At 32.5% G+C, this 23,575-nt stretch overlaps 3 protein-coding genes across 7 annotated transcripts in view; 1 reads left to right on the forward strand and 2 right to left on the reverse strand.

Annotated features, from left to right (window-relative positions):
* LOC148624299 (E3 ubiquitin-protein ligase UBR2-like) overlaps positions 1 to 15,347 on the reverse strand; it is a 52,743-nt gene extending 37,396 nt beyond the window's left edge. For 3 of the 4 annotated variants that reach the window (XM_088566968.1, XM_088566967.1, XM_088566970.1), the window contains exons 1-8: positions 15,252 to 15,347; positions 8,064 to 8,326; positions 7,288 to 7,366; positions 6,609 to 6,719; positions 5,671 to 5,865; positions 4,162 to 4,239; positions 3,911 to 3,973; positions 1,349 to 1,472 (exon numbers count right to left, since the gene is read on the reverse strand). In XM_088566968.1, the coding sequence (XP_088423094.1) occupies positions 1,349 to 1,472; positions 3,911 to 3,973; positions 4,162 to 4,239; positions 5,671 to 5,865; positions 6,609 to 6,719; positions 7,288 to 7,366; positions 8,064 to 8,326; positions 15,252 to 15,308 (970 nt within the window). In that variant the 5' untranslated portion in view covers positions 15,309 to 15,347. Of the gene's footprint in view, positions 1 to 1,348; positions 1,473 to 3,910; positions 3,974 to 4,161; positions 4,240 to 5,670; positions 5,866 to 6,608; positions 6,720 to 7,287; positions 7,367 to 8,063; positions 8,327 to 10,644; positions 11,616 to 15,251 lie in introns of those variants that run through there. The other variant, XM_088566969.1, reaches the window with a different exon arrangement.
* On the reverse strand, positions 11,758 to 15,245 carry LOC148624300 (uncharacterized). Its single transcript, XM_088566980.1, has 2 exons — positions 13,967 to 15,245; positions 11,758 to 13,548 (listed from the first exon to the last, which is right to left on the reverse strand). The coding sequence occupies exons 1-2, from the start codon at positions 14,098 to 14,100 to the stop codon at positions 13,221 to 13,223; spliced, it is 462 nt and encodes a 153-aa protein (XP_088423106.1). The 5' UTR covers positions 14,101 to 15,245; the 3' UTR covers positions 11,758 to 13,220.
* A 54-nt stretch (positions 15,348 to 15,401) lies between the features above and the next one.
* LOC148624301 (uridine diphosphate glucose pyrophosphatase NUDT14-like) lies at positions 15,402 to 22,546 on the forward strand. 2 transcript variants are annotated; one of them, XM_088566977.1, is made up of 6 exons: positions 15,420 to 15,556; positions 16,208 to 16,400; positions 17,280 to 17,323; positions 18,853 to 18,917; positions 19,240 to 19,453; positions 21,038 to 22,546. In XM_088566977.1, exons 2-6 carry the CDS (start codon positions 16,296 to 16,298, stop codon positions 21,273 to 21,275), a joined length of 666 nt encoding a protein of 221 aa, XP_088423103.1. In that variant the 5' UTR covers positions 15,420 to 15,556; positions 16,208 to 16,295; the 3' UTR covers positions 21,276 to 22,546. The 2 variants fall into 2 exon arrangements, with proteins under 2 accessions (XP_088423104.1, XP_088423103.1); XM_088566978.1 differs by lacking the exon at positions 16,208 to 16,400 and having other exon boundaries at positions 15,402 to 15,556.
* The last annotated feature ends 1,029 nt before the right edge of the window (positions 22,547 to 23,575 follow it).

Here is a 23,575-nt window from a genome sequence, read left to right on the forward strand (position 1 = left end):
ATGATAAATGATATTTACTATTACAACTTCTTGAATTATCATAGGTATCAATTTGGTGTGACAAGTTAGTTAAAATTGTAATTTTTTAGTAATTTAGGGAAAATATCACTGAGGGGCATGATATAAAAATGACCATTTCTTTGTAGTCCTATGTCTGATTTTGATAGTTTTGGTCTTATTAGACTCACAATACCACAGCTTTCATAAAATGTAAAAAAAGAAAAACATAAAAACTCATAAAATGTTTTTAAGGTCTCGCTAACCACTTCCGGGTCAAATGGCCACCCCCCTATGTAGTACCAAAAACACACTGAACCTAGACATATGCATTGTAAGTGCATTATTTGTGTGTATTATGATTAAAAGTAGTCAAAATGAAGCTGAGAATGTGTACTTTAAAATCATGTATGTAATTAACTACAAAAGTGTATGAATATTGTTTACATGTGTGAGTAATTTGCCTCCATGCTGTCAGTTAGCAGAACAGGTAAAAATGTGGATTTTCAGTATTATTTATTCAAGTAAATTTTGTGAAGAATTTCTACTATGATCGTACCATTAGCATAATGATTTTGGAAGCCTTATTTTCCAAGCTTCGCAACGGTATGCAGCTTTAAGATGTCATTTGTCCTGGGAATTCACAGCGAGACTTTGAAAATTACTTTTTTAACATGTAAAGTAATGGAAACGTTAGAAGTGGTTAGTGAGACCTATACTTTTGTAGGCCCTGTAATAAGGATCGTTTCAGCAAAAAAAAAAAGACATTTGGCTAATCCTAATGGTTTTGGAGATATATGTGAAAAACTACTGTCTGACTTCTACGTTCTATTTTTGGTAACAGCAGCAAATCAAAAATCCCATCAGTTCTATGTGGGATACACCAAACAACATTCATACCAAGTGTCAGAGGAGAAGATATTTTAAATAAATAACATTAAAAATAGCAAAAAAATGTTGAAAGAAGAAATAACTCCAACATGGCTTATCAGATTAACACGAAATTTTTACCACAGATAAATCTCATCATGCTGAACACATTTATCCTTATGTCAGAATTTGGATAAATGTGATGGTTTTGGAGATATAAGAGAAAAACTACTGTCTGACCCCTATGTTCTATTTTTAGTAATGGCGGCCATGTTTTTGATGGATCAAAAAACCCACATCAGTTCTATGCAGGATACCCCAAGGAACATTCATACCAAGTTTGGTTCCAGTTGGTCAAGTAGTGTCAGAGAAAAAGAGTTTTTTAAAAATTGTTAACGACAACAGGCCACAACGATGTCAGATGCAAGTGATGGCAACAGCTCACATGGCCTTGTATTTGTAATACAAAAAAAATGAATACCTGATTTTCCAATGATATTTTGCAGCCAGGTAACGAGTCTCAGAGCAAACTTCTGGTGGGCAACTACTATTGTATGCATTATCTGTACTTTTAATGGCTTACTGCCATGCCTAGATGTGGAGTGCTGGAAATAAAAATTGGTAATAATTAGCTGTTATTTATATTATTGACCTGAAGATATTTTACATGCAATTTGTGTAAACAGATAACAGATAGGATGGGTTTTACAGGAACAGAAAAAATATTGAATACAAAAACTGCAAAACGTGATTAGTATTGCCAGATTTCTATCTTAAAGTGCAATTTGTTAACTTTCAATATGACAACTGTGATACATGTTTAATGCATTTGTTACTTGGCAGCATAGGTGTGGAACTTAATCAATTTCTGTAACTCTGTGCAATTCATTATTTACTGAAATGTGTGTTTACATGTTTATTTAACTTCAAAGTAAACAAATGAACAAAAGCCTTGTATCAATGATAAATTTTGACAAGTACAAGGTACAGTCTCTGAAAAATTAGTAAAACATAACAAATTTAACTTAAAAGAATGCAAATGACTAGAAAGTGAATTAATAGTATTGATGGTATAATAGGTGGATCTAGGGGAGGCCCACTGAGGGACATGGCCCTTTCCTTAGGCAAGTAATTTTGTTGCTTTTATAAGGAATCATTCACCTCGATGAATGATGGCACCAGACCCCTTCTAACATGTCAGAGTATTCCTATATCTGCCTGGCACTGTGTGCACTTCTGGAGTTCTAGCTTTCAATGTTAAAAATTTATTGATGAAAAGACAGGCAGATTTACATTGAAAGTGAAAACTATAGGACACCAGCATCTTTGATGCATGGTCCTGGTTATCGGGAGGATACAGATACTGAGAGTGAAAGTCATTTAATCACAAGAGCTTTCCCAATGAGTAGAAGCCCTTGTTGAATGGGGAGGGAAGTATTGTAAAACCTATGCTGATTTCACTAGCACAAGTATTAATAATCTGACACTGAAGTTGGGAACAAAACAGAAATTTTCCTGTTTCCCTCATAGATGTAATCTTGTTAGGCTGTTTGGTTTGCTCAATTGATTGAGACATTAAAACATCAAAGGCATTTTTTCCTGTTTCTTTGGTTTTCAGGTTCAACTTCAGGTCTGTCAATTATAAATTTCACATATTTTAGTTTCTCGTCAAACTCTAGGGCCACTCTTACAGATTCCAAAAAGTCAGGAACAAATGTTTCCATAAATTTTGATGACTTTGATAGCTCAACAGTAACTTGGTCATTTTGTTTTCTTTGGAAGGCTATTTTATTGTCAATGATGTTCTCAAACACCTCCTCCCATGTGTCAGTCATATCAATAGGCATGCTGATAGGGGCAGTTTGTCATGCAGAGATCTTTGCCTTGTTTAATATAAACACTAGAACATATTGTTAATTAGGCTCTGTGACATCTGGAGCAATATCCAACTCCAACAATTTGCATTTCAATCAGACATGATTGTTGCTGTCCATGATGGTTTTTAGCGATACTTCGTTGAAACGTGAAACCAGAATGCTATGCCAATTCGACCAGTTGAGTGCTTTAAATCAATGAAGATTTACAATGAGCCAAATAGATATAAGCAAAAAAATCCTGAAGCAGGCATTGACATTTCTGCTAGTCCAATCGCCCGAGGCGACTAAAATGGCTGGGGACTACTGAAATTTTGGGTAGAAATAATCCGCGGGACTAGTAAATATTCAGTATTGAAAATGACTTTTAATTGTGTCTCATTGTCATTTGTCATGTGAATCGTAATATTGTAGCCGTCAGACAGAAATGAACTTCTGGAACGTGTTTTTTTCACCTACTGTTAAAAATAGAATGTTTACATTATTGATTTTCGTGTGACTGTTTTAGGAGTCGTGATTGGTCGGTTTGGTTGTTAGTTATGATCAGTACAATGTTGACAGCAACGCGGTATAATGTAACTTTTATGAAAAATTTTCGTGCTTTTAAGGGTAATGTCCTCATAATACATCCAATGTCTTTGAATTTGAGGTCATAAATTAAGTTTCCAAAGGATTTAACCAAAACTGTTCTTTAAATTGATGATTTTAAACAAAATATGTATTTCGTGTCTGTTGCATTATTTCCGGTCAACATACAATAACAAGACTATAACTAATTGACAGTATTCTCTGTTCGACACACACACACAGTCTCACTCTGCCGTGTTGACTTATTTATGTCTTCTTGATTTTTAGGGGACTACTGAAAATTGTGTATCTACTAGTACTTGGACTACTGCCAGAAAAAAACAGGTGTAAATCCCTGTGAAGTGGGAAAAAAACAAGAAAAAAAACTTATAATTATGTCAATAAAAAACTTTCCAGTTGGGGGATTAAAAATGGGTCGGTCAGGCTATGGCAAACAACTATTTTTTATTTATGGCCCTGCTATTTAGGGTTAAAATTCTATCATGTTCTTTTTCTGTATTTTGATAATACTGATGAGGTCTTTTTTTAAGGGGGGGCTTTCTCCTACATTTCTGTTGCATATTTAAAAGTAATATTTTTACCTCTATTATATGTCTGGCTTTTTCACAGTAGGAAAATGTGCCATCTCTAACACTGCTTCTACCCTAAAATATACAAAGTCAGTTTTAAGTCTACCATAGTAAATATTCTAATTATTTACTTATTAATGAAAACTGACAAAATATTATTACAATGCACATATGAAACTTTATGTCTAAAAATGTAAACATTTTAACAGATCAAACTGAGTGTATAACTTTGTGGTTGCTAATCAGATTAAATTGAACAATACCTCACGATCAACAATGGTAGCATATTCAACAGCCTGTTCTTGTGTACATTCAACTGCTCTTTGCAAAGTGTTGATAACCTGTAAATAAAAGTATACAGTTTCAATGCAATGCACAGTGACATAACTATACAAGACAAATCAAAGATCACTGCATATCGACATTTAAGCTATTTACTAATTTCAAAATAAAACATCCCATTACTGAAAGTTAACAGTCATACAAGGTAACAAATTCTTTGAAACTAAAATTGAACACTATTTTAACAAAAATCTTTTTAATAAATGTGACAACAGTCAGATTCAAATTTATGTGTTTGTGCAAAACGTTGAACAGGAAGCAAGAAATGCTATCAAGCAGTAGTGGATGACAAGGAATTATGGAATACAGTAGATTCCGCTTAATTGCATAGCCTATTTGCCAGTAAAAATTATGCAAATAACCGGGCTATTCTTATAACCGAAATTACGATTTTACCGGAAGTGTGAGTTCAGGTAAGACGACGATACTGTGGATCAACCAGGGATATCACTGTTCAACATTTCTGATCTGGTATTTAATTGTTATAGACCTTCTCATTGTATTGTTCTTTTATCAATAAATAATAATATATATTGTGTTTGTCTTGTTTATTGACCTTCTTTACGCTGTGTGTATTTATAAGTAAAACCACGTGTTTCTCATCTATAAATAGTCAAGTAATTTCCTGACCTTTCTACGAAAGCAAATCCCATATTTCATATTTCAGGCAGGATTCAGTGTAATATTCATCAATGTTTGCAGTTTTTGGGCTTTTGAAATGGTCTGTGTGTTTTTATTCCTCTGTTCATTGTACACTGATAGTTGTGTATTATACGCGTCATTGACCTCGATATATTCCTATGAAGTGTGGATAGTATGGGGCACCTTAGGGTAGTTGAATTTCATTAGACACTGTACTGAATGAATGACTTTTAATTTTCGTATGATATTTATGCCTAGCAACCCAAGCTCACTCAAAACTGTTCAGCTCATTAAAGAAAATTAAATTTACATTGATAATCATTTGTAGTCGGAAGAATTTAAATAGGGACAAAAAATACCCCAAGCCGAACCTCAAACCGCATCATAAGGTGATGTTCGGCATGTCGTCAGAAGTCATTGTTCACCTAGGTGCTTGTTTATTTTAATGTAATTAGAAATCATTTATATTGTCTTTTATGTCCATGATTTTTTTAATCCATTATTAACACCTCCTGATTGATGATAATCTAGTTTTTACAACAATAAATATGATTGACATATTTATGACCCAAAGGCTTAAAATAGAATTTGGGAAAACCTGTCTTTACCTGGACGAGACAAAATTCTCTATGCAATAAACCGAAATGCACCTCCAAGGCCTATGCAAATAAGCGATTTTTTCCCTAATAGAATAATAGGAAATGGTTTTGTGCAGGAGAAAATTATGCTAATAACCGAAATATGCAATAAAGCGATATGCGATTAAGTGGAGTCGACTGTATTTTTACCTGTTCATAGGTATGAACTTCATCATTGAACAACATGGTTATGTAAGAATCATCAAGTTCTCCTTCTGGTTGTAAATCTGAAGGAAGACAATCACACTGCTCCCAGGTCAATATCTGTACCACATAATGAAGAGTGGCCAGGAACATGGCACTAGCTCTGTCTGTTAGGTCAACTGGTAAAACTTCTATTGGATCCTGCCAACAAATCAGAATAACAACAGACAGCAATATACATTTCCAGTCACACTCGTAAAAAGTTCTCAACAATAATTTTGAAGAACTTTTCACCTACTATGATCATGTCGATATTTTGGTCCATATATTAGTTCACAAAACAGTCTGATTTTTGAAGACGGAGCTGCTTACTGTTTATGCTCTTTTTGATATATATCCCAGTCTCCAAATTTTCCTATGACATTCAGAAAAGTCTACTAAATAGTACTCTCATTTTTAATGTAAATTGCCGACTGAAAGATCTCATGATACAGACTTAACATACATTCTAACATATGACATGTTTTATTTAAGTGGCAGATGGAGCAGCATGAATTCAGTCTGATATTAGAGCTAATTCATATTTAGACTATACAACAATAATTAGCAATCCTTTAATTTTTAATACATGCATCAGCATTTAACAAGTGTTTTTTTCTAGATCACAAAAAAAATGAATGGTGACATAGTCTTTTTAATGCCTAAACTTTTCCTTAGACCCTTTACTTAAGCATATGAAAACTTTCAAACTTCGAAGTTGATATTGATAGTGAAAGTGAAATGGGCAGTGCCTGTTTTGAAGGTCAAAACTTGTGCTCTATAATCAAACATTTCTTGTTTGGCAAGAAAATCAACTTCACCTTAATGAATCACCACCAAGCTAATAAATATATAAACGTAACTTTTACTGGGCAAAAATATTAATTGCAGCAGGTTATACTTACAGGAGTATCAGATGAAACTGCAACAGCACTATGTGTTTGACAACAGTAGTCAGCTTTCCATGCTTCAATATCTCCACAATCACAGTAACCTCCACCTCCTGAGGTACTCATCTGAAACACAAAAAACTTTTAACTGAAACTGAAAACTTAAACCACTTTTAAATGAATCCAGAAACTAAAAGTCAAAACCTGTTTTAACTGAATCCAGAAACTGAAAGCCAAAAGCGAAAACTTAACCAAAACCAAGAATTTTCTTGTTCTAATCTGGAACACAAAAATCTGTTTAAACCAAACCCAGAACCCTGAAATACTGAACTGAAACGAAAAACTCTATAATGTAAACTAATAATTTTACTATACAATGTACCAGTTTTCACCACTATGATATACATGAACAAATTTTCTACTAAAACACAAATAAACTTGTTTAAACTGAACAATATTAAAGATTTCAATCAAGTAATCTCTCAACAAAATATAAACTCTCTTAAGAACATGGTACTGTATTTCATGTTTTTTTTTTCTTTTATGTCTTGTAGCCTAAGTTGTATGACCACTATCCAGCTCTCCTAGATAAGACTTTGTTCTTTCCTGTTACTGTTGCTTTAAAATATTTTTTAGTCTTCTCATATACCAAGTATGTAGTGGTGTGCAAATTCAAATTCAGGCATGTACTTACCTTATACCTATGCTTCTTATGTGCACTGTTCTGGAAACAATCAATGCACAAAACACAAGTAGGATCATTTGCACAATCCCTGGAACATAATCATATACTGAATTAGTGGAGGTTCAAGTCAGTGCATTAGTGGATATTGTCATAAAAACTAGTAACTATAGTAACATACTGAAAAAATCTGGGATGCCTTTCAAAAACTAACAGCCAAAAATTATGTTTCATAAAATATGAGACACTTAAAAACTCTTATAGGAGGAAAGCATGCATGGAGGAGGTGGAAAATAGGTAAAAATAATAGTACCCTTTCGATTCATTTTCATGCAATTTTAGTCCCCAATCATCATGCGAAATCAGCCAGCTGATGATCAGGAGAAAACCTTATACACATGTACAGGAGACTGCAACATTCCAGGTACCTTTCTTCATTTAAATTACATTTGTTTACCATCACATATATTACATCTGTGTATGTATAATCAACATACCCACCAAACTTCAATTCTTTATTTTAAGTTTTACAAAATTAGATGGGGTCAAATTTGTGTACAAAACAGTGCACCTAAATGTAACTGAATAGTGCATCCTTAAACAAAGTTTGATTTTGAACCCTTTGGATTCAACATGGATTAATTTGAAAACAGGGTCTAAAATAAAATCTCAATACTCAGTGATATCAAAGATCATCAAGAAGTTAAGACTTCATGCTACTAAGTTAAGAGTCATAACCACCCAAAGACAACACTAGTACCAAAAAGACCTCATTCTTCAATCCTTACCTACATGAGTAAGTTGGTTCACCATTTTTGAAAACCTTTCCACATAGCTGTGAAGGCTGGTCTTTCTCCTTTAAGGCATGGAAAACAGCATCAGGATCACCGTCACATAGGAAATATTCCATTGGGCGCAACAGGAACTTTTCAACCAATCTTTCCTCTTTGCCTGCCTCATAACTGTTAGCATAAACAACCAGACCAAATATTTTCCAATGAGACTGTAGAGCAGACAGGAGATTTCCTGACCTACACTTTAGTTTCCACTCCTACAACAAGAAAATCAAGAAATAATTTACAGAGCCTCAGATACTTGTTTTACCTCAGGTTGTCCCATTATGGCAATTATTTTGCCCTTGGCAATAGCTAGAGATAAAATAAACAAAGTAATGCCCCTGCACTCCACACAGAAACTCAAAGCAGACCTACTGTTGAAACATCTTTGTGTACACCTAGGAGACAGATGATACCCCTGCACATGAAAGATACAAAATGTATGTCCACTGACACTTAAGCAACACAACAAAAGCATTTTTTCACTGAGCTTGCAAAGTATATATCCACACACATATGAATATATTTGTATAAGCCGTATTGCTTTTGAATAAAGAAATTATAATTATTAAAAAAATGTACACAAAGGACAACATATAGAAATGACAACATTTATAAAAGTCTAGTACACCTACTTTCATAATAGAATTGGTTTTACCATACTGATTTGGATCAAATATCATCACACAATTTTTTCTGTATGAAGTAAGTGTTTTTGAACAAAAAAGTTTGAATTTTAACTGGAAATGCCTTCTTTTGATATAATTAAAATTTCCATAACCCAAAAAAGAAAAATTGGAGCTATTAAGAAAATCAAAGGGAGCTTACCACTTTTCTATAGTTTCACTTTCACTGGAGTAAGCGTTTTTTAGCTAAGGTGAGAAAATTGTAAACACCCCCCTTTTATGAATAAATTTTTGTAAACCCAAAAACAAAACTAGAAGCCCTGTTTGTCACAGGAGGCCCTGCGTCATTTGTTAGTAGTGATTTTTTTTTTTTTAGTAAATCAAATGTGTCTGTAAGACACTAAAGATGCCCCCGCTTGCTAGATTTGCTAAATTAGGAACATGTTTATTTTTGTATGGTTTGCTGATTCAGAAATCCTCCCAAGACTTGTGATACTCATGGTCTGTTGGTTCACCTCAATCCTTCCAAGCCTTGCAATGACAAACTGTTCCAGTACCTAACTTGAAAAATTTGGGGATCAATTTAGGGATCTGAAATTACTAAATAGATGCATATCTACATATTGTATCCTGGCCACATAGTGTCATGAAATTCTGTTTGGAAGTGTCAGACTAGTTGCGATTAGAAAAAAAGGACCGATGGACAGAGTGATGGACACATAAAAAATGTTAATACCCCCAACAACAAATCCCTAACTTTGTTGCTTGGAATACATTTCTGACAAAAATTACAAAGTCTAACTATCACCCAGTTCCGTAATATTTCATGAAAATCAAGATCCTATGACCTTGCACACCATCATTATGTGTAGAAACATCCTGCAAAAAATATTTTAGATATAGTTCAAAAACTACGGGAGGAGACAGCCATACACGCCATATAGCCCTATTTCTGAGTAAAAGTGTAACTATCACCAATTTCTGTAACATTTCATGAAAATCAAAATCCTTTGGCCCTGCACACCTTCATCATGTGTAGAGATATCCTGTAAAATATTTTAGATGTAGTTCAAAAACTACGAGGAGATAGCGGGACAAGCAATAATCATGTGCAATACGGATGGACGAACGGATGGACAGGGGCAAATTAATATGCCCCTCGACAGTTTGTCGCAAGCACATAAAAAAATTGGAATTTTCAGAAAAAATTATAAGGAGCTTAGCACATATGGATATATACATTTTTCTAAAATTCATTTTAATTGTTGCAAATATTAACAAGTTATTGTGTATAAACTGGAAAACACCACTATTTTCCATAACAGTAAAACGAAAAATTTGATGTTTTAAAATATCACAGGGAGCTTACCACTTTGAATACTAGTATATATACATTTTCATATGTATATTTCATATATAGATATATATATGTACTGAACTCATAATTTTAATACTTTTGAATTGGCAAAGTTCCTGTTTGTTATATAAAACATAGTCCCTTGGTGTCCTCACATTTGGACCATCCAAAAAGCTGCTCCTCCTGCTCTGCTCCAGACAAAAGGATACTGTGTCATAATTTGATTCTTGAAGCCCTTCACAACTTAGAAATGGCAATGTTCATTTGGGTTATTTTAATAACTAACAAATAGCAAGCTGTGGTGGGAACAAATATATACAGTGTTCTTGCTGGGGTTTGAAAAAAGAGGGGTGCTTTTTCAACTTTTTGTTGATTTGCTTGTTTTTAATGTGCATGTTTGTATCAAGTCAGAAATATATTTCAGAATACAGTTCAAAAACTGTACCAGGAGATAGCCAGACAAGCCATGATCCATATATTTCTGAGTAAAATGACCTAGTGTAACTAGCACCAATATCCGTAATATTTCATGAAAATCAAAATCAATTACCGGTAAAATATTCTCCAGGTACAGGAGATGTCGGCTGGTTACCAAGCCAATACCGTCGGTGGATAAATATGGTGAGATTCTAGAACAGATTACTGTCGTTTGATGGTGATCAAATCACAAGAATACTGTTTGAATTGGAATATCTAAAGTGTATGAACAACTGGTGTAGTGACATGAAATATATACTTCAACAGCTTGATATGGACATTTTTTTCATCTAAAAGTCAACAATAGATTTAAAAACTGCAGAACAGAAAATATTTGAAATGTACTCCGTGATATGGTCAAACTCTTTACAGAATGTTTCGAAACTGAGGACTTACAGAACTTTCAAAACCAATTTCAAACTAGAGAGTTATGTGACATTGAACTTAAATAAATCAGAGCGATCTCATTTAGTGCAATTTCACTTTGGTATTTTACCATCAAATTGAGACAGGATGTTATATTGGCGAACAGATCGAGGATCGGCTGTGTAGACTGTGTAACCAATGGACCGTGGAGTCAGAGACCCATTTCCTATCAGAATGTAATCTTTATAATAACATTCAAAATTCACGTTTTATGATATTTTTAATTTTAATGAATATTTTAATGTCTGAACATGCAAGGAAGTTAGCAAAGTTTATTATCCGAGCTACCAATTTAAAATGTTCTCACATATACAAGTAATTTGTCAACTGATAACGTTTCTGTTTTTAATACTTCCATTTTTTTCAAATTCCTTTTTTCCTTTTTGTCATTACCTTAAGGATGTTCTACTGACAATCTGTGATTATCTTATTGTTTCTATATAAAATAATTAAATATAAGGTGACTTATAGGTCCAAAGGGCTGGGTGTTTTACTCATTACACTTATTCGATGTAACAGTTATCATATATGTTAACACAGGTCACTATAATAAAATAATTACTTACTTACTTACTTATTTACTATATTTCTTCATTTTGTCTTGTTTATACGTTTTTTCACTTATGACTGTATCTTGTATATATACCTGATTACTATTATTAATTCTATGTGTGAAACCTATCAATATGACGTAAGTCATTCATTGCTTTAACATTTTCATAAATATATATCTCTTATACATAAAAAAAAACACATGAAAATGTGTACATATGATTTATTCTTTATAACAGCATGACAAGAAAACAAATATAGCACTATATAACTATAAAGAACTATGCACTATCTATTACAAAAACTAATAAAGCACTACATAATAATACAACATGTACCTAAGTTTTAAGAAATTAACATCATTATATTTAATAAAATATTTATGAAAGTCACTCTGTTGTTACAATTACACAATGATAACCAGTCTTCTGTCTTTCTTGGCGAAGAATGTCTTGATACAGTCATCCAGAATTGTGTTGTAGAGGTTTCTGTTGTAGTTCACCTTTACTGTTAGGATCTGGGTTAGAGTACTGGTCTTGATGCTGCTTCTGTGGCTGGTCTTGATGAGTTTCACTTGGCTAAATACTCTTTCTACTTCAGCTGTGCTATGTGGTTGGACTTATGCTGTTGAGTATAGTCTGAGTAGCAGTGGGTACATCTGTGTCAGGTTCATGTCTCTATGGTCAGGTGAGTCAAAGAGTTGCTGTATATCCAGCAGTGAGCATTGCTGTTAGTCTCTGGTATTACTGAGTTTGATGAAGTCTTGCTATTGCAGTAGTAGATCTTCTGTGTCAATCTCAAACTTCTGAGCTAGTGCATCTGTCTCTGTATAGCCATATAATGGCTTTTCCAGTATATCTCCAGCATTTGGTTGAGTTTCTTCATGAGTGGTATGCTGTTGAATGTATTTCAGCAAGCAAGTGCTAGTCTGTGGTCTCTGCAGTGTTGGGTGAGTAAGTGTGGATTGTCCTTTAGTTGGGTAGCTACACCAGTTTTCTTGCCTACAAAATAAAATAATACATGTTTATAAAATTAGTCCATAGATTACCTATTAGTACTTTTATAATTCAGATAGGTGTATTGGCAATTCTTCTATTCAATATTTTTATTGATAATGGATACATTTAATTATTAATTTATTACTTTATTGTCAATCTTAAACAATTACAGTCCCTATGTTTATATAACTTAAAAATAGCAGAAAAAATACCAAAAATGTAAGTACATGTATATTTTAAAAAGTACCAATAAAAACTACTGCTCCATCGGATGCAAAACCAGTCATGTCTTTTGAGTTGAGTTAGTTCTTCTTGAGTTCTGTATTGATGGTCAGAGTAATTGAGCCTGCAGTGGCATTTTTATTTTCTGTCTGTCATAAATTCAGTCTTGATGTCCCTGTTGTCCATAAAGCAGGTGCAGATGGCCATGTGTTTGATGGTTCTGTTGTTTGTGACCTCCTCAACCATAGTCGAGTAGCATGGACTGTCTTTGAGTTTGTGAGTAGAAGTTGATGAACTTTGTTGCTGAGTACATTTATCTATAGCAGCTATGACACTATAGTTGGCATTCTTGTCAAGTCGTAGTTAGTGTAGATCTGTAGCTCCAACTCAAAACACAAGTCGTTGACTGGTCACTCTCTTGGTGAAACTGAAGCTGGTCTTTCCTTAGGAGTCAGTACCCATCTTCTGACCAGGTCTTGTTACCATTTCCTACATGAGAGTTGTGTTTGGTGCATAGTTTACACCTCATAACGTCTATGTTTTTGCCATTCTCGTCTTTCTCTGTGTCAAAGTGAAGCCATCGATACTGTGTAAGCCTGTCTTTGTTGTTCCCAAGTTTGTATCCATTGTTCCTCCTTTTGGTAGTTGTTGGAGTCAGTGGAGTTGAAATAGTAGTAGTAGTTGGTTTATGGTCAGATACAACAGTAGCAGTGGGTTCTGTAGACAGAACAACAGTAGCGGGTGTGGGGTCAAATTCAATTGTGTGAACCTTTTCCGAGCTACAAAAATTTTTTTTTTAATATTAATTTGAAAACCTTTAATTATAAACTATCCTAAACTGTCCAAGATGTCTGTTTCAATCGCATTTTCCATAATTGAAATGGGTCAGAATTTATTTTCAGTAAAATAAAAAAACCTGGCAACTACCACAATCCAAGTTTGTAAGAAATATTGGAAGAAAAAGCAGGCAATATTGCAACGATTAAAAAAAAGTTGAATTTCCCCTTTTCAAAACATACATTGAAAATGATCAGGGACATAAATATTAATATATGATTTATTTTCAAAATTGTAATGAACTTCCTTGTTGACATTTTATCTTTATCGATCCAGTTCCGTCTTCTTGATAATATGTACAAAAAACAATTGGGCAAGAGTAAAAATCTTTAATATCATAAAACATGAAATCTTTATTACCGAGAATTGTCATTATTCATGAAGAAAGAAATTATAGATTGGTTAGTCTTGGCAACTTTCTTCTTCTCATTTTGAAGTTGGAGTAGTTTGCGTTTCTGTGCAGGCATCGTGAACAATACACTGAACGAGATCATACAACTGGTGGCCGTTATTTTATACAACTTTCTCGACTATCGTAAAGGTAACACTTCCTAATTGGGTTGGGCTAATTAGCAAGTTTGTAATCTTAATGGGACATTAAAAATCACTGATAGGGGACTGAGGGATGCAAGCTTGATAGGGGTGGCCATGGCGCTCCTACATTTTGCTCTAGAGTAGGCATTGATATTTTTTCCCTGCTTCATCTATGTTGTAATTGACATCCCAAATTTACATACTATATTGTACTATGTGGCTAATCAGTCATTTTATGTCTGTGTTATCTGCTTATATTGTAAGTTCAATATAATGCGATGTTAAAATTTTAATACCATATGCAATGTATCATGCCCTTATGGGGCCATTCATGTGGATTATTTTCCTAAAGTTTCAATAAAATTGGTAAAAGTGTTTATGAGTTATAATGCAAAAACTTGTGGAATGATGGAATAGAAACAGGTAAAACAATATGTTCACTCACTGTTTGATGACCAACACATTCTCATTTCCAGTGTCACATTACACTTTAATCTGATTGGTAAAGTGAAGGAATTTAAACGGAGGGAAAGCCATTTGAAACTTCAAAATTTACCTGCCAAGATGGAAACATTCTATTTTTAAATTGAAAATATCTTCGAATATAGAAATTGAAATTTGGAATGCTCTGAATTATCTGCTTAAAAAAAACATTTTAAAAAGAATTTTTATTTATTAAGAAGATAGCTTAAACAGATTTGTATGCAATTAACAAAAGGCACATATATGTATGAAGCACCATCTTGCAACCTATATCTCAATGTGTCCAGATGTTTGGAAAAGAGAATACAAATTTCACAGAGGCGAATGCACTTTCAAAACGTTTGATGCAGCATTTCAGAAAATCTAGTGTCCATGAAATGCGAGGTAACCTAAACAGTCTGCATTTGGAGAGTTAATGTGTTAATTCGGAGATTCAACGTCCCATAACAACATAGTATCTCTGCAATATAGTCATCTGATCTTGGAAACAGAAAATTATGTTGCCTAAACAGGAAATTGGAATAAATAAAAAGCAATTCTTCATTTTGTAAAATAGCTACGTTATCGTGTAATAATCATCAACAATAGTAAAAATTAACATATTTATACAACTTCAGTAGGCTATGACCTTGACTAAAGTGTTTTGGCAAAATTCTGGAGCTTGCAACGGTAATCTCAACGCCATTTTGCCATTATTTTGACAAGATATCAAATATCGTCACAACTGCGGTTATTTGCGCGCTTAGAAAATATCCGTGTTCACAACTATCAACAAACACCTCTTTGACTAGGAATATTATAGAAAGCGAAAGTGAAAGTAGTTTGAAACCACTCTGCACTCTGGACAGCATCATGAACAACATTTCTGACGTTACTATATCAGATTGTGACAAATCTAGATACATAAAACCGCTTAGATTGAAGTTTAAGCAGGTATATTTAACGATCTCCTGTACTTGGCGATTAGAATATTTGTACACTAGTCAATACTGGAATAAAATTTTGTTCCAGTAGTATTGTATTTTCTCACCCCCAAAAAAACACAATATTGAAATGTTTAATGTTCCAGTATTGTGTTTTAATGAAGTTAATTATCATGTTCATATTAATACTCACAATAATATTGCTTGTTATGCCTGTTATATATGTTTGTTATGGGTTCTGACCACTCTTGAACATGCATCAATTTTAGCTGATCTAATAATGGTTTATTTTTCCTGGGCATCGAATTCTACCATGGCTGTGACTACAGATATTTTATTGGTCTTGAGAGAAAGTTGCTCTTTTATGATTTTTTTCTTGTCTGTGATTTCCACTGGTGTACTTGTCTCCTTTTTTTTTCATGAGAAAGTTGCTATCTTTAATGATTTTTTGTTTCTTGTCTATGATTTCTGCTGGTGGAGTAGTGTCTCTTTGACACATTTCTTATTCCCATTATCAATTCTATATTAAGTATCAAAAAGGCAGTGTAGATTAAAACTTATATTCTTTCCAATTATTTATTCTACCACTACATTTGTAATACATGTATAACAAAATGAGAATACGGTAGTTAACAATATGTATTCTTTTCATGATAAACAGTCACATGAAGCACTAATCATACAAAGTCACTGCAAGTCATGATCACTGCACTTTGTACCGTTCAGCAAGTGGATGATGATGTTCTGGTATGTGTCACTGTCTGATGATCCCCATCGATGTCTCCACATTCTTTTTCTTTCATGTAGTTGATCACTGCATCAGGTTCTTTGCTGAAGATTACACTTGGTGCAAGGTATTTATAGAAGTCAGCTATTTCAGATGTTTTGGTGAGACTTTTTTCACTGCTCTTCATGTATAATCTTTAATTGATTTTTCAATAGTGCAAAATGTGAATTAAAACATTCATTACTGTTTATGTAAATAATAAAAATATTTTCTTTATAATCGACAGCTGTCTATTTTAACCCTATTTATTATAATTACATATACCAAATAATATGAGAATAGAAATGGCCAACAAGGTGTAAATAAGGATCTCAACCCAGAGAGAAAGTACAACCCAAGACAAACCCTGAGTTAATGTGCATGCATCTAGTTCACAGATCTAAACCAAATAATATGTAACATCTATTAAAAAATTTAAAAAATTAATTTATATGAACAGGAAGTATATATTTTGACATAACCTTGGTCATAGTAATTAGTCATTTTTACAAGAAAGATAAAAAAATCTGATTGATTGTAGAATAAACCTGACATCGTTTCCCTTAATTATGACATAATGAATACAGAATGATAAATTAGTATTGTAAAATTTTGAATTCTACAATACTGGAACAAAACTTTATTCTAGTATTATTAACAATACTGTTATATCAGTATTGTGATTGCCAAGTACAGGAGGTCCATATTTAATACAAATAGGGCACTATCCTTTGAAAAAGTAGGATTTTTAACTCTTTTGAAAATTGTCTTCAGTATTTGGCATTTGAGCAAAATATTTGAAGTGGACAAAGTCTATATTTTGTAATTTAATATGAGACTGGTGAAACCTGAAATGCCCTGAAAGATACATGTCAAACGACCTTTTTAGATTCTTGTTTACATGTATTCCATTGTGGCATGATTTAATTATTATGTTTGACCTAAGATTTTACGTATATCCTTGTAGAATGGTAAAGAAAAGATATGGGATGCTATGTCAGTGCACGATAGGTATGAACATAAACATCTAATTTAAAAGGTATATCTAAAGATAACAATTTTCTAGGTTCAACTTGTTTCTTAAAAAATCCTTATGAAAAGATATTGTTCTAGGCATCCTGCTTATTATTTCAATGACTTCAAAAAAACTAGTCATTTAATTTATCATGCTGTTGTCCTCGTCTTCATCATTGTCTTCATCATTGTCTTCGTTGTTGTCTTGAGACAATTCATGTTAGGACAATAACTTGAGCATAGGAATATAGATCTTTATGAAATTATACAAGTACTGTGGGCTGCCATATCACAAAAGAAAGCTTGGGATTGATTTTGGGGGTTGTGACTTGAAGAATTAGAGGTCTAAAATGGGCCAGAAACAAGCATTTCATGAAGTCTAGTCAATAACTTATAAAAATGTGAACCACAAGGTATCATACCACAAAAAGGAAAGCTGGAATCGATTTTGGGGTTTGGTCAATTTTTATGAATTTCAGATTTTTGTTTTTTGAGTTATAGATAAATGCTTTAAGCAGTCTTTCTGAAACTTTGTTCAATAGTTTATTTCTATTAATGTAAGCCCCTTTTTTATTTTAATATATGTTTCTGAGTTATGGAAACTCAGAAACACTTCCACCAAATGCTGTGAGATAGTGAATTAATTCTGGGATCTATAAAAAGCACTTTGTTCATTTTGTCTGTTCATTTTATCTTCAAAAAGTCTTGTTGCAAGTATTTAAGTGATTGACTGCTTCCATTTTAGGTATTGAATTATCCTGTATCATACATTTAACCACAATCAAACTCAGAGCTGTATCAAGCTTGAGTCTTCTGTTCTTATTTGTCTCATCTATTCAGGATTCAACCTCCATGGGTTTATCTAGCTGCGCTCAGGAAAGCATTTTATTCATGATGTACAGACAAAATCTTGACTAAGTGAATGAATCTCTATGAAATTGTACCATAGGGTGCCATACCACCAAAGGAAGGAATTGATTTTGGAGGCTATTACTTGAACCATTTATAAATTAGGGGCCTGAAACAAGCATTTTTATGATGTTGGGAAAATAACTTTACTTTTAAGTGAATAGATTTCTTTGAAATTGTAGTAGAAGGTGCCATACCACAAAAAGTTCGCTGGGATTAATTTTGGGTGTTGTGACTTGAACTGATGAGGAATTAGGGATCAAAAATGGGCCAGAAACAAGCATTTTCCTGATGTACAGATATTAATTGAGGGAATTATTGGTTAAGTCACAGTTGATTTGATGTAAATTTGTCAGTTGAAATTATGAAGCACACACTTTATCTACTAGTCTTTTATGATTTTTCTTTCTTTAAAAAAGAAACATTTGGTAAACAATTCATTACTGGTATAAAAATAAAGCCCTCGGTACTGATATCAAGATCCCTGGGTGATAACAAGGGCAATATTGTAAAGACCATGTTAGGCATGTATAAATCTGTAAATATATGTATGACTTGTTTGTGAAATTGATTGTTAGTTGCCATTCCATCTAGTTCAGGCATTTTTCTGTTTTTAGCGTAGTTATTCTGGTCTATAATATCACAAGAAAAGTCCTGGTATTTGTCAAACAGTTCAGACCAGGTAGGTAGTAGTTCAAAACAGGTGAACTTTTCAAGTTAATTAAATAGTAACAGAGGCACACATATAGCACAGCTATTTTGAAAGATATTTTGCCAAATGAAACTGATATTTATAGTAGAGATATTTTTATAGAAGTATATCAATGGTCAGAAACACATGCATTCCTAACATTTATGTATATTGTTATAGTTAAGTTAGTATGTGTAAATGTTTATACTTATTATGTCCTAAATTTTAGTTCAGTGGCTCTGGCAATGCATTGACAATCAGATTATATCCCTTTTGTTTTATGGGATATTAAATTGAGTCATTTCTTTCTAAGCTGTATATCTGTGTAGTTCCAAAGTGGTGGAAGAAAATGGAAAGAAGATGATTAAACATACAGATAACCCTCCAGAGTTAGGAATAACCTTTGAACTTTGTGCTGGTATTATTGACAAAGACAGCAGCTTGGAACAAATAGCACAGGCAGAGTTATTGGAAGAATGTGGATACAAAATACCACTTGACAAACTGGAACGAATTTGTTCTTGCAGGTACGAATTTCTTTTTAATTTTACATACATTGTCATGTTGAATAGGTACATTTTGATATAGAGATTGTAGATAGAAGAAGGCTATAAAATCTACCAGATCCATGCCATAAGTAAATCATTATTATATTTACTATTTGCAATACAGACTTAGTTGGATGGTTCTGGAGGTTGGACCAACCCTTTGTTGGAAAATTTTGTTAATTTTTTGCAAAGTTTTGGCAAAAATTAGAGAATGATAGCCAGGAACACCCATTTTTTCTTTAATTTCTAGATCTGCCTCTGGTCTGGTTGTATATTTTTTACTACACTTATCTCAAAATTTTAATCATTGATGAGTGCAAGTCAACTAAACATATATGTTCTTCATAATTTTAATTAACAATATTGATAAAAGTCCATTATACTTATAGGAATTTACAGTAAATAAAGGTTTACTACATTTATTTCATACTATTAATTATCATATAATCATCAATAACATCCACTGCCCTTTTCTCCAAAATTTTATTCATCAATGAATTAAAGCCTACTTATCGCAAAATTTTAATTTTAAGTTACGGCACAAATGAATAAAAGTCAAAAATAAAAATAAATTTCTCAGATACACATTTTAGCTTTTGAGATTGGGCCAAAAACACTCATCCTTTTAGTACTTAGTGAATTTAACATAATTAAAGTCTTTGATGTAGACTAGATTTATTTTGGGGTTTTTGATTCTTTAGAATCAAAATACCTTATATTGCCAGTTTATGCCTGAAACTTCCCTACTGTTTCTAAACACTACACAAAAGGTAGCCCAAATGTTATTCCTTTGTTATCATTCTTTACTTCATTTGTAATCTGGCAATTATTCAGCTCAATAATATTTCTGTAAATAAAATTAAGATCTAGTCTTCAATTGAAATTAAGATTTGAGGGACTCTTTTTGGCCTTGAAATATGTTTAGTAATAAACTTGTATTTAGGGAATTAAGTTCTTGCAGTAATTTGTCAAGTAGCACTAAATGTACTAAGCATGTTCCATTTAACACACTTATTAGACAAAATCTCCATCCCATCATTAATATTTTATTATTAATAAACAGGAAGTTAAGAGCAGTGATTTTAATTAAGTAAAATTGGTGAGAAAAGTCAAATTGATAAAAAGTGTATAGTTTTAAAAATCTTGTATTGATCAAGGAAATTATTTTCTTAAGCTGAAAATGATTTCATTATTAGTATAATTACAGTGTATTATAATAATCTGTTTGAAAAGCTTTGAATGTGATTGCAAACTAACTTTTGGACAGGTTTGAAAAATTAGGAAAAAGGTAAAATGGAATAAAATTTGTAAGTGTGGGTGAAGTGGGATACTGTTTAACTGTCAATTACAGATCAGTAGTATTGATTGACATTCAGTTTATACATATAAGAAAAACAGTGCTAAACAATATGAGAAATGCAAGTGTATGATTACAGTTTTTTTTCATTATGTAATATTTTAAATTTTGTTCATGCTGCAATTTTCACAAGAATAAAAAATCCCTAGTGCTAGAAGCACTGTGATCCCAATGTCTTTTTAGATGGAGCATTTTATCTTTTACAGGGGAGGTGTTGGTACCACAGGAGCACTACAGACTATGTACTTTGCTGAAGTGACTGATGATATGAGGGTCCACAAAGGAGGAGGATTGGCTGAGGAAGGAGAAATGATCGATGTTGTAGATATTCCTGTCTCAGAAGCAATGGACTTTATAATGGATGACAAAGTTAATAAACCTGCAGGAATGATGTTTGCTGTTTTATGGTTTTTTCAAAACAAATTTATACATTATAACTCTTAAAATTTTGTTTCCACATAAATTTAAAATTTTGTAATATCTTTTTATCATTGTTTTTTTTTTTATTCTTTTATTGAAAGATAGTAGTCTTAATCATTTTGATTGGTATACCAGATTATGTTCGACAAGAAATAATACTATCTGAGTGTGTGACAGAAGCTTTGTGTTTGTTACAGACCAAACAGGTAGTTGGACCATTCTCTTAGTGTTGAGGCAAGTGAACTCAGTCTTATCAGTACCTAGATGGTTAGGTATATTTTGACAAATGTATTGACTAATCATTACTTTTACAAGATTGATTTTCATTTGAAAAAATGTGGCAAAAAAAACAACCATCAATGCATTCTATAGCTCTCAAAGGTCACCAAACTTGATTTTGAGATAATACTTCTTTTACAACATTTTAAATGAATTCTGTAGGGAATTTTCACTATTTTGTGAACTATTAAAAATTGGTGTATAAAATTATAAATTTTTAAATTATAAAATTATTCTTAAAAAAGAACACTTATCTTACATTCTTTGGATTTCAAAAGTAAAAGTTAGTGTCACCTAAATTTTTTTTGTGTAAAAAAGAGCTAAAATCCCTCTTACATTTCTGTAGTGCATTTTCCCCACCAATTATCTCCCCTTGAAAGTGGCTTTTTAAATCAACATTTTTAATTTTACAACAGTTCAACATGATTCTTATCTCTTAAATTCTTTTAAAATAGTTTAAACATAAGATTTTGCACCATTTCAAACACTATTACTTATTGTTGATAGAACTGTCTGTATAATTTTGCAATATGCTATATTAAGTCATGGTCCACATATTATGCACCAACTTATATTTGTGGACTAAAAAAGTTATATTTAAACCTAAATATGTAGATAAGGAAAAGCCTTTTTAGTGAGTTTTGCTAGATTGATCAATGAAACAGGTGCTGTGGTACACACATATTAAATGAAAACATTGGTTTTGCTATGGTAAGTTCGGTCACATTACAGTACTTTTCGTATTCAGTTCTCACTTGTGCAAGTCAGTTGGTGGCTAGAAGTTGTAATAAAATAAATAAGTGGACATCAGAAACTATTTTATTACTCTTTCTTGTGTCCAGACAAAAATTCACTTGTTCAGCAAGAATAAAATTTAAAAAAAACACACAATTTGCCCCGCAATTAGGCATATAACATTCATTAACATGAAAATAATGAAAAGGTGTTACTGGGTAAGGAACTGTATATGGAATTTGTAGTACTATTCTTATTATTGCAGTAAATGTTTTATTGTGCCCATGTGTTCTTTTTTCCTTTGATCCATAAGGTAATTTGGGGTAGTCCAAAATGTCAAAATTTTTACATCTCGGAATGAAATTTAATATCAAGAGACACAGATATGTTTAAGACTTCCAGCATCATTATACACATTCTAGGCAAGAAAAATCGTTTTTTCCCCCCAAGTTTTGGGGATATGCAGTGGGTGCACCCCACCTGAATCTGCGCCTGTCAAGTTATGAATTGTTATATGCTTACATATCCATTTCAATTGACTTGAAAATATCAAAAGGTAAATTGGTATGAATTTCAGACATGTGAATTACTTTAAAAACCTTTCCGTTTTAAACCAAGTTTTGAAATTTTAACAATGATAAAAATAATGACAATAACATGTATATTAAATGCAAAGTTCTGTGTTTTAGAAGAAAAGAAAAAAAAAACAAGTCCATAAGGTTAAGTGCTCTTAATCAAAATAATTTTTATTTTTAGGCATAAGTATGTAAAACGTGTTAAGTTGTAAATATTATTCAAAGCTGGGTTTTGCATATTGATTTTCAACATACCAGTAGTAAAGTTGTTTTGTTTTGTTTTTTTTACCAAAAATGACCTTGATTCAGTTTGTATTGCTTTTTTCACCAGGGTAAATAGGCCAGTATACATTGTTTTTTTGGGGTTTTTTTTAAGTACTTCTCCATCTAAGAATCTGGCAAAATGTGTGCAAGGTGTGGCACATAAAGGAAAAAAAAACACTTGAGATTTTTTTGCATTAACCAAGAACTTATTCCTGATGACCTCCAGACATAACCATCAAAGTGTTTGTAAAGTTTGCCTTTTTAAGATATTGATGATTAAAATTTGGTTGTATTGACTATGAAAAAATGGCAGAAAATTTCCCCAACCTTTTTTCTTATAGAAGCAGTAAAAAAATATCTGTGTCACAGATGCGTCAGGATAAATTTAAATAGCTTTCCAGATTTTTTTATGTATTGAATATGTTTGAGGCAAACAAAGACCAAATTGAGAATTATGATGTGCCATCCATT

The sequence above is a fragment of the Perna viridis genome, chromosome 2 (genome assembly GCF_037379345.1).
Source record: "Perna viridis isolate PV_CMFRI_1.1 ecotype Kerala chromosome 2, ASM3737934v1, whole genome shotgun sequence".
Taxonomy (NCBI): Eukaryota; Metazoa; Mollusca; class Bivalvia; order Mytilida; family Mytilidae; genus Perna; species Perna viridis.

What these genes read in the sequence shown, in the direction of transcription:
- LOC148624300 (XM_088566980.1), bottom strand. Translation starts at nt 14,100, where the DNA reads ATGATCTCGTTCAGTGTATTGTTCACGATGCCTGCACAGAAACGCAAA. An exon ending in ATGAATAATGACAATTCTCG is followed by an intron (nt 13,549 to 13,966) that starts GTAATAAAGATT and finishes AAATTTTTGTAG; the next exon opens with CTCGGAAAAGGTTCACACAA.
- LOC148624301 (XM_088566977.1), top strand. Translation starts at nt 16,296, where the DNA reads ATGTGTCACTGTCTGATGATCCCCATCGATGTCTCCACATTCTTTTTC. An exon ending in GCTATGTCAGTGCACGATAG is followed by an intron (nt 17,324 to 18,852) that starts GTATGAACATAA and finishes TTCTGTTTTTAG; the next exon opens with CGTAGTTATTCTGGTCTATA. An exon ending in GAACGAATTTGTTCTTGCAG is followed by an intron (nt 19,454 to 21,037) that starts GTACGAATTTCT and finishes TATCTTTTACAG; the next exon opens with GGGAGGTGTTGGTACCACAG.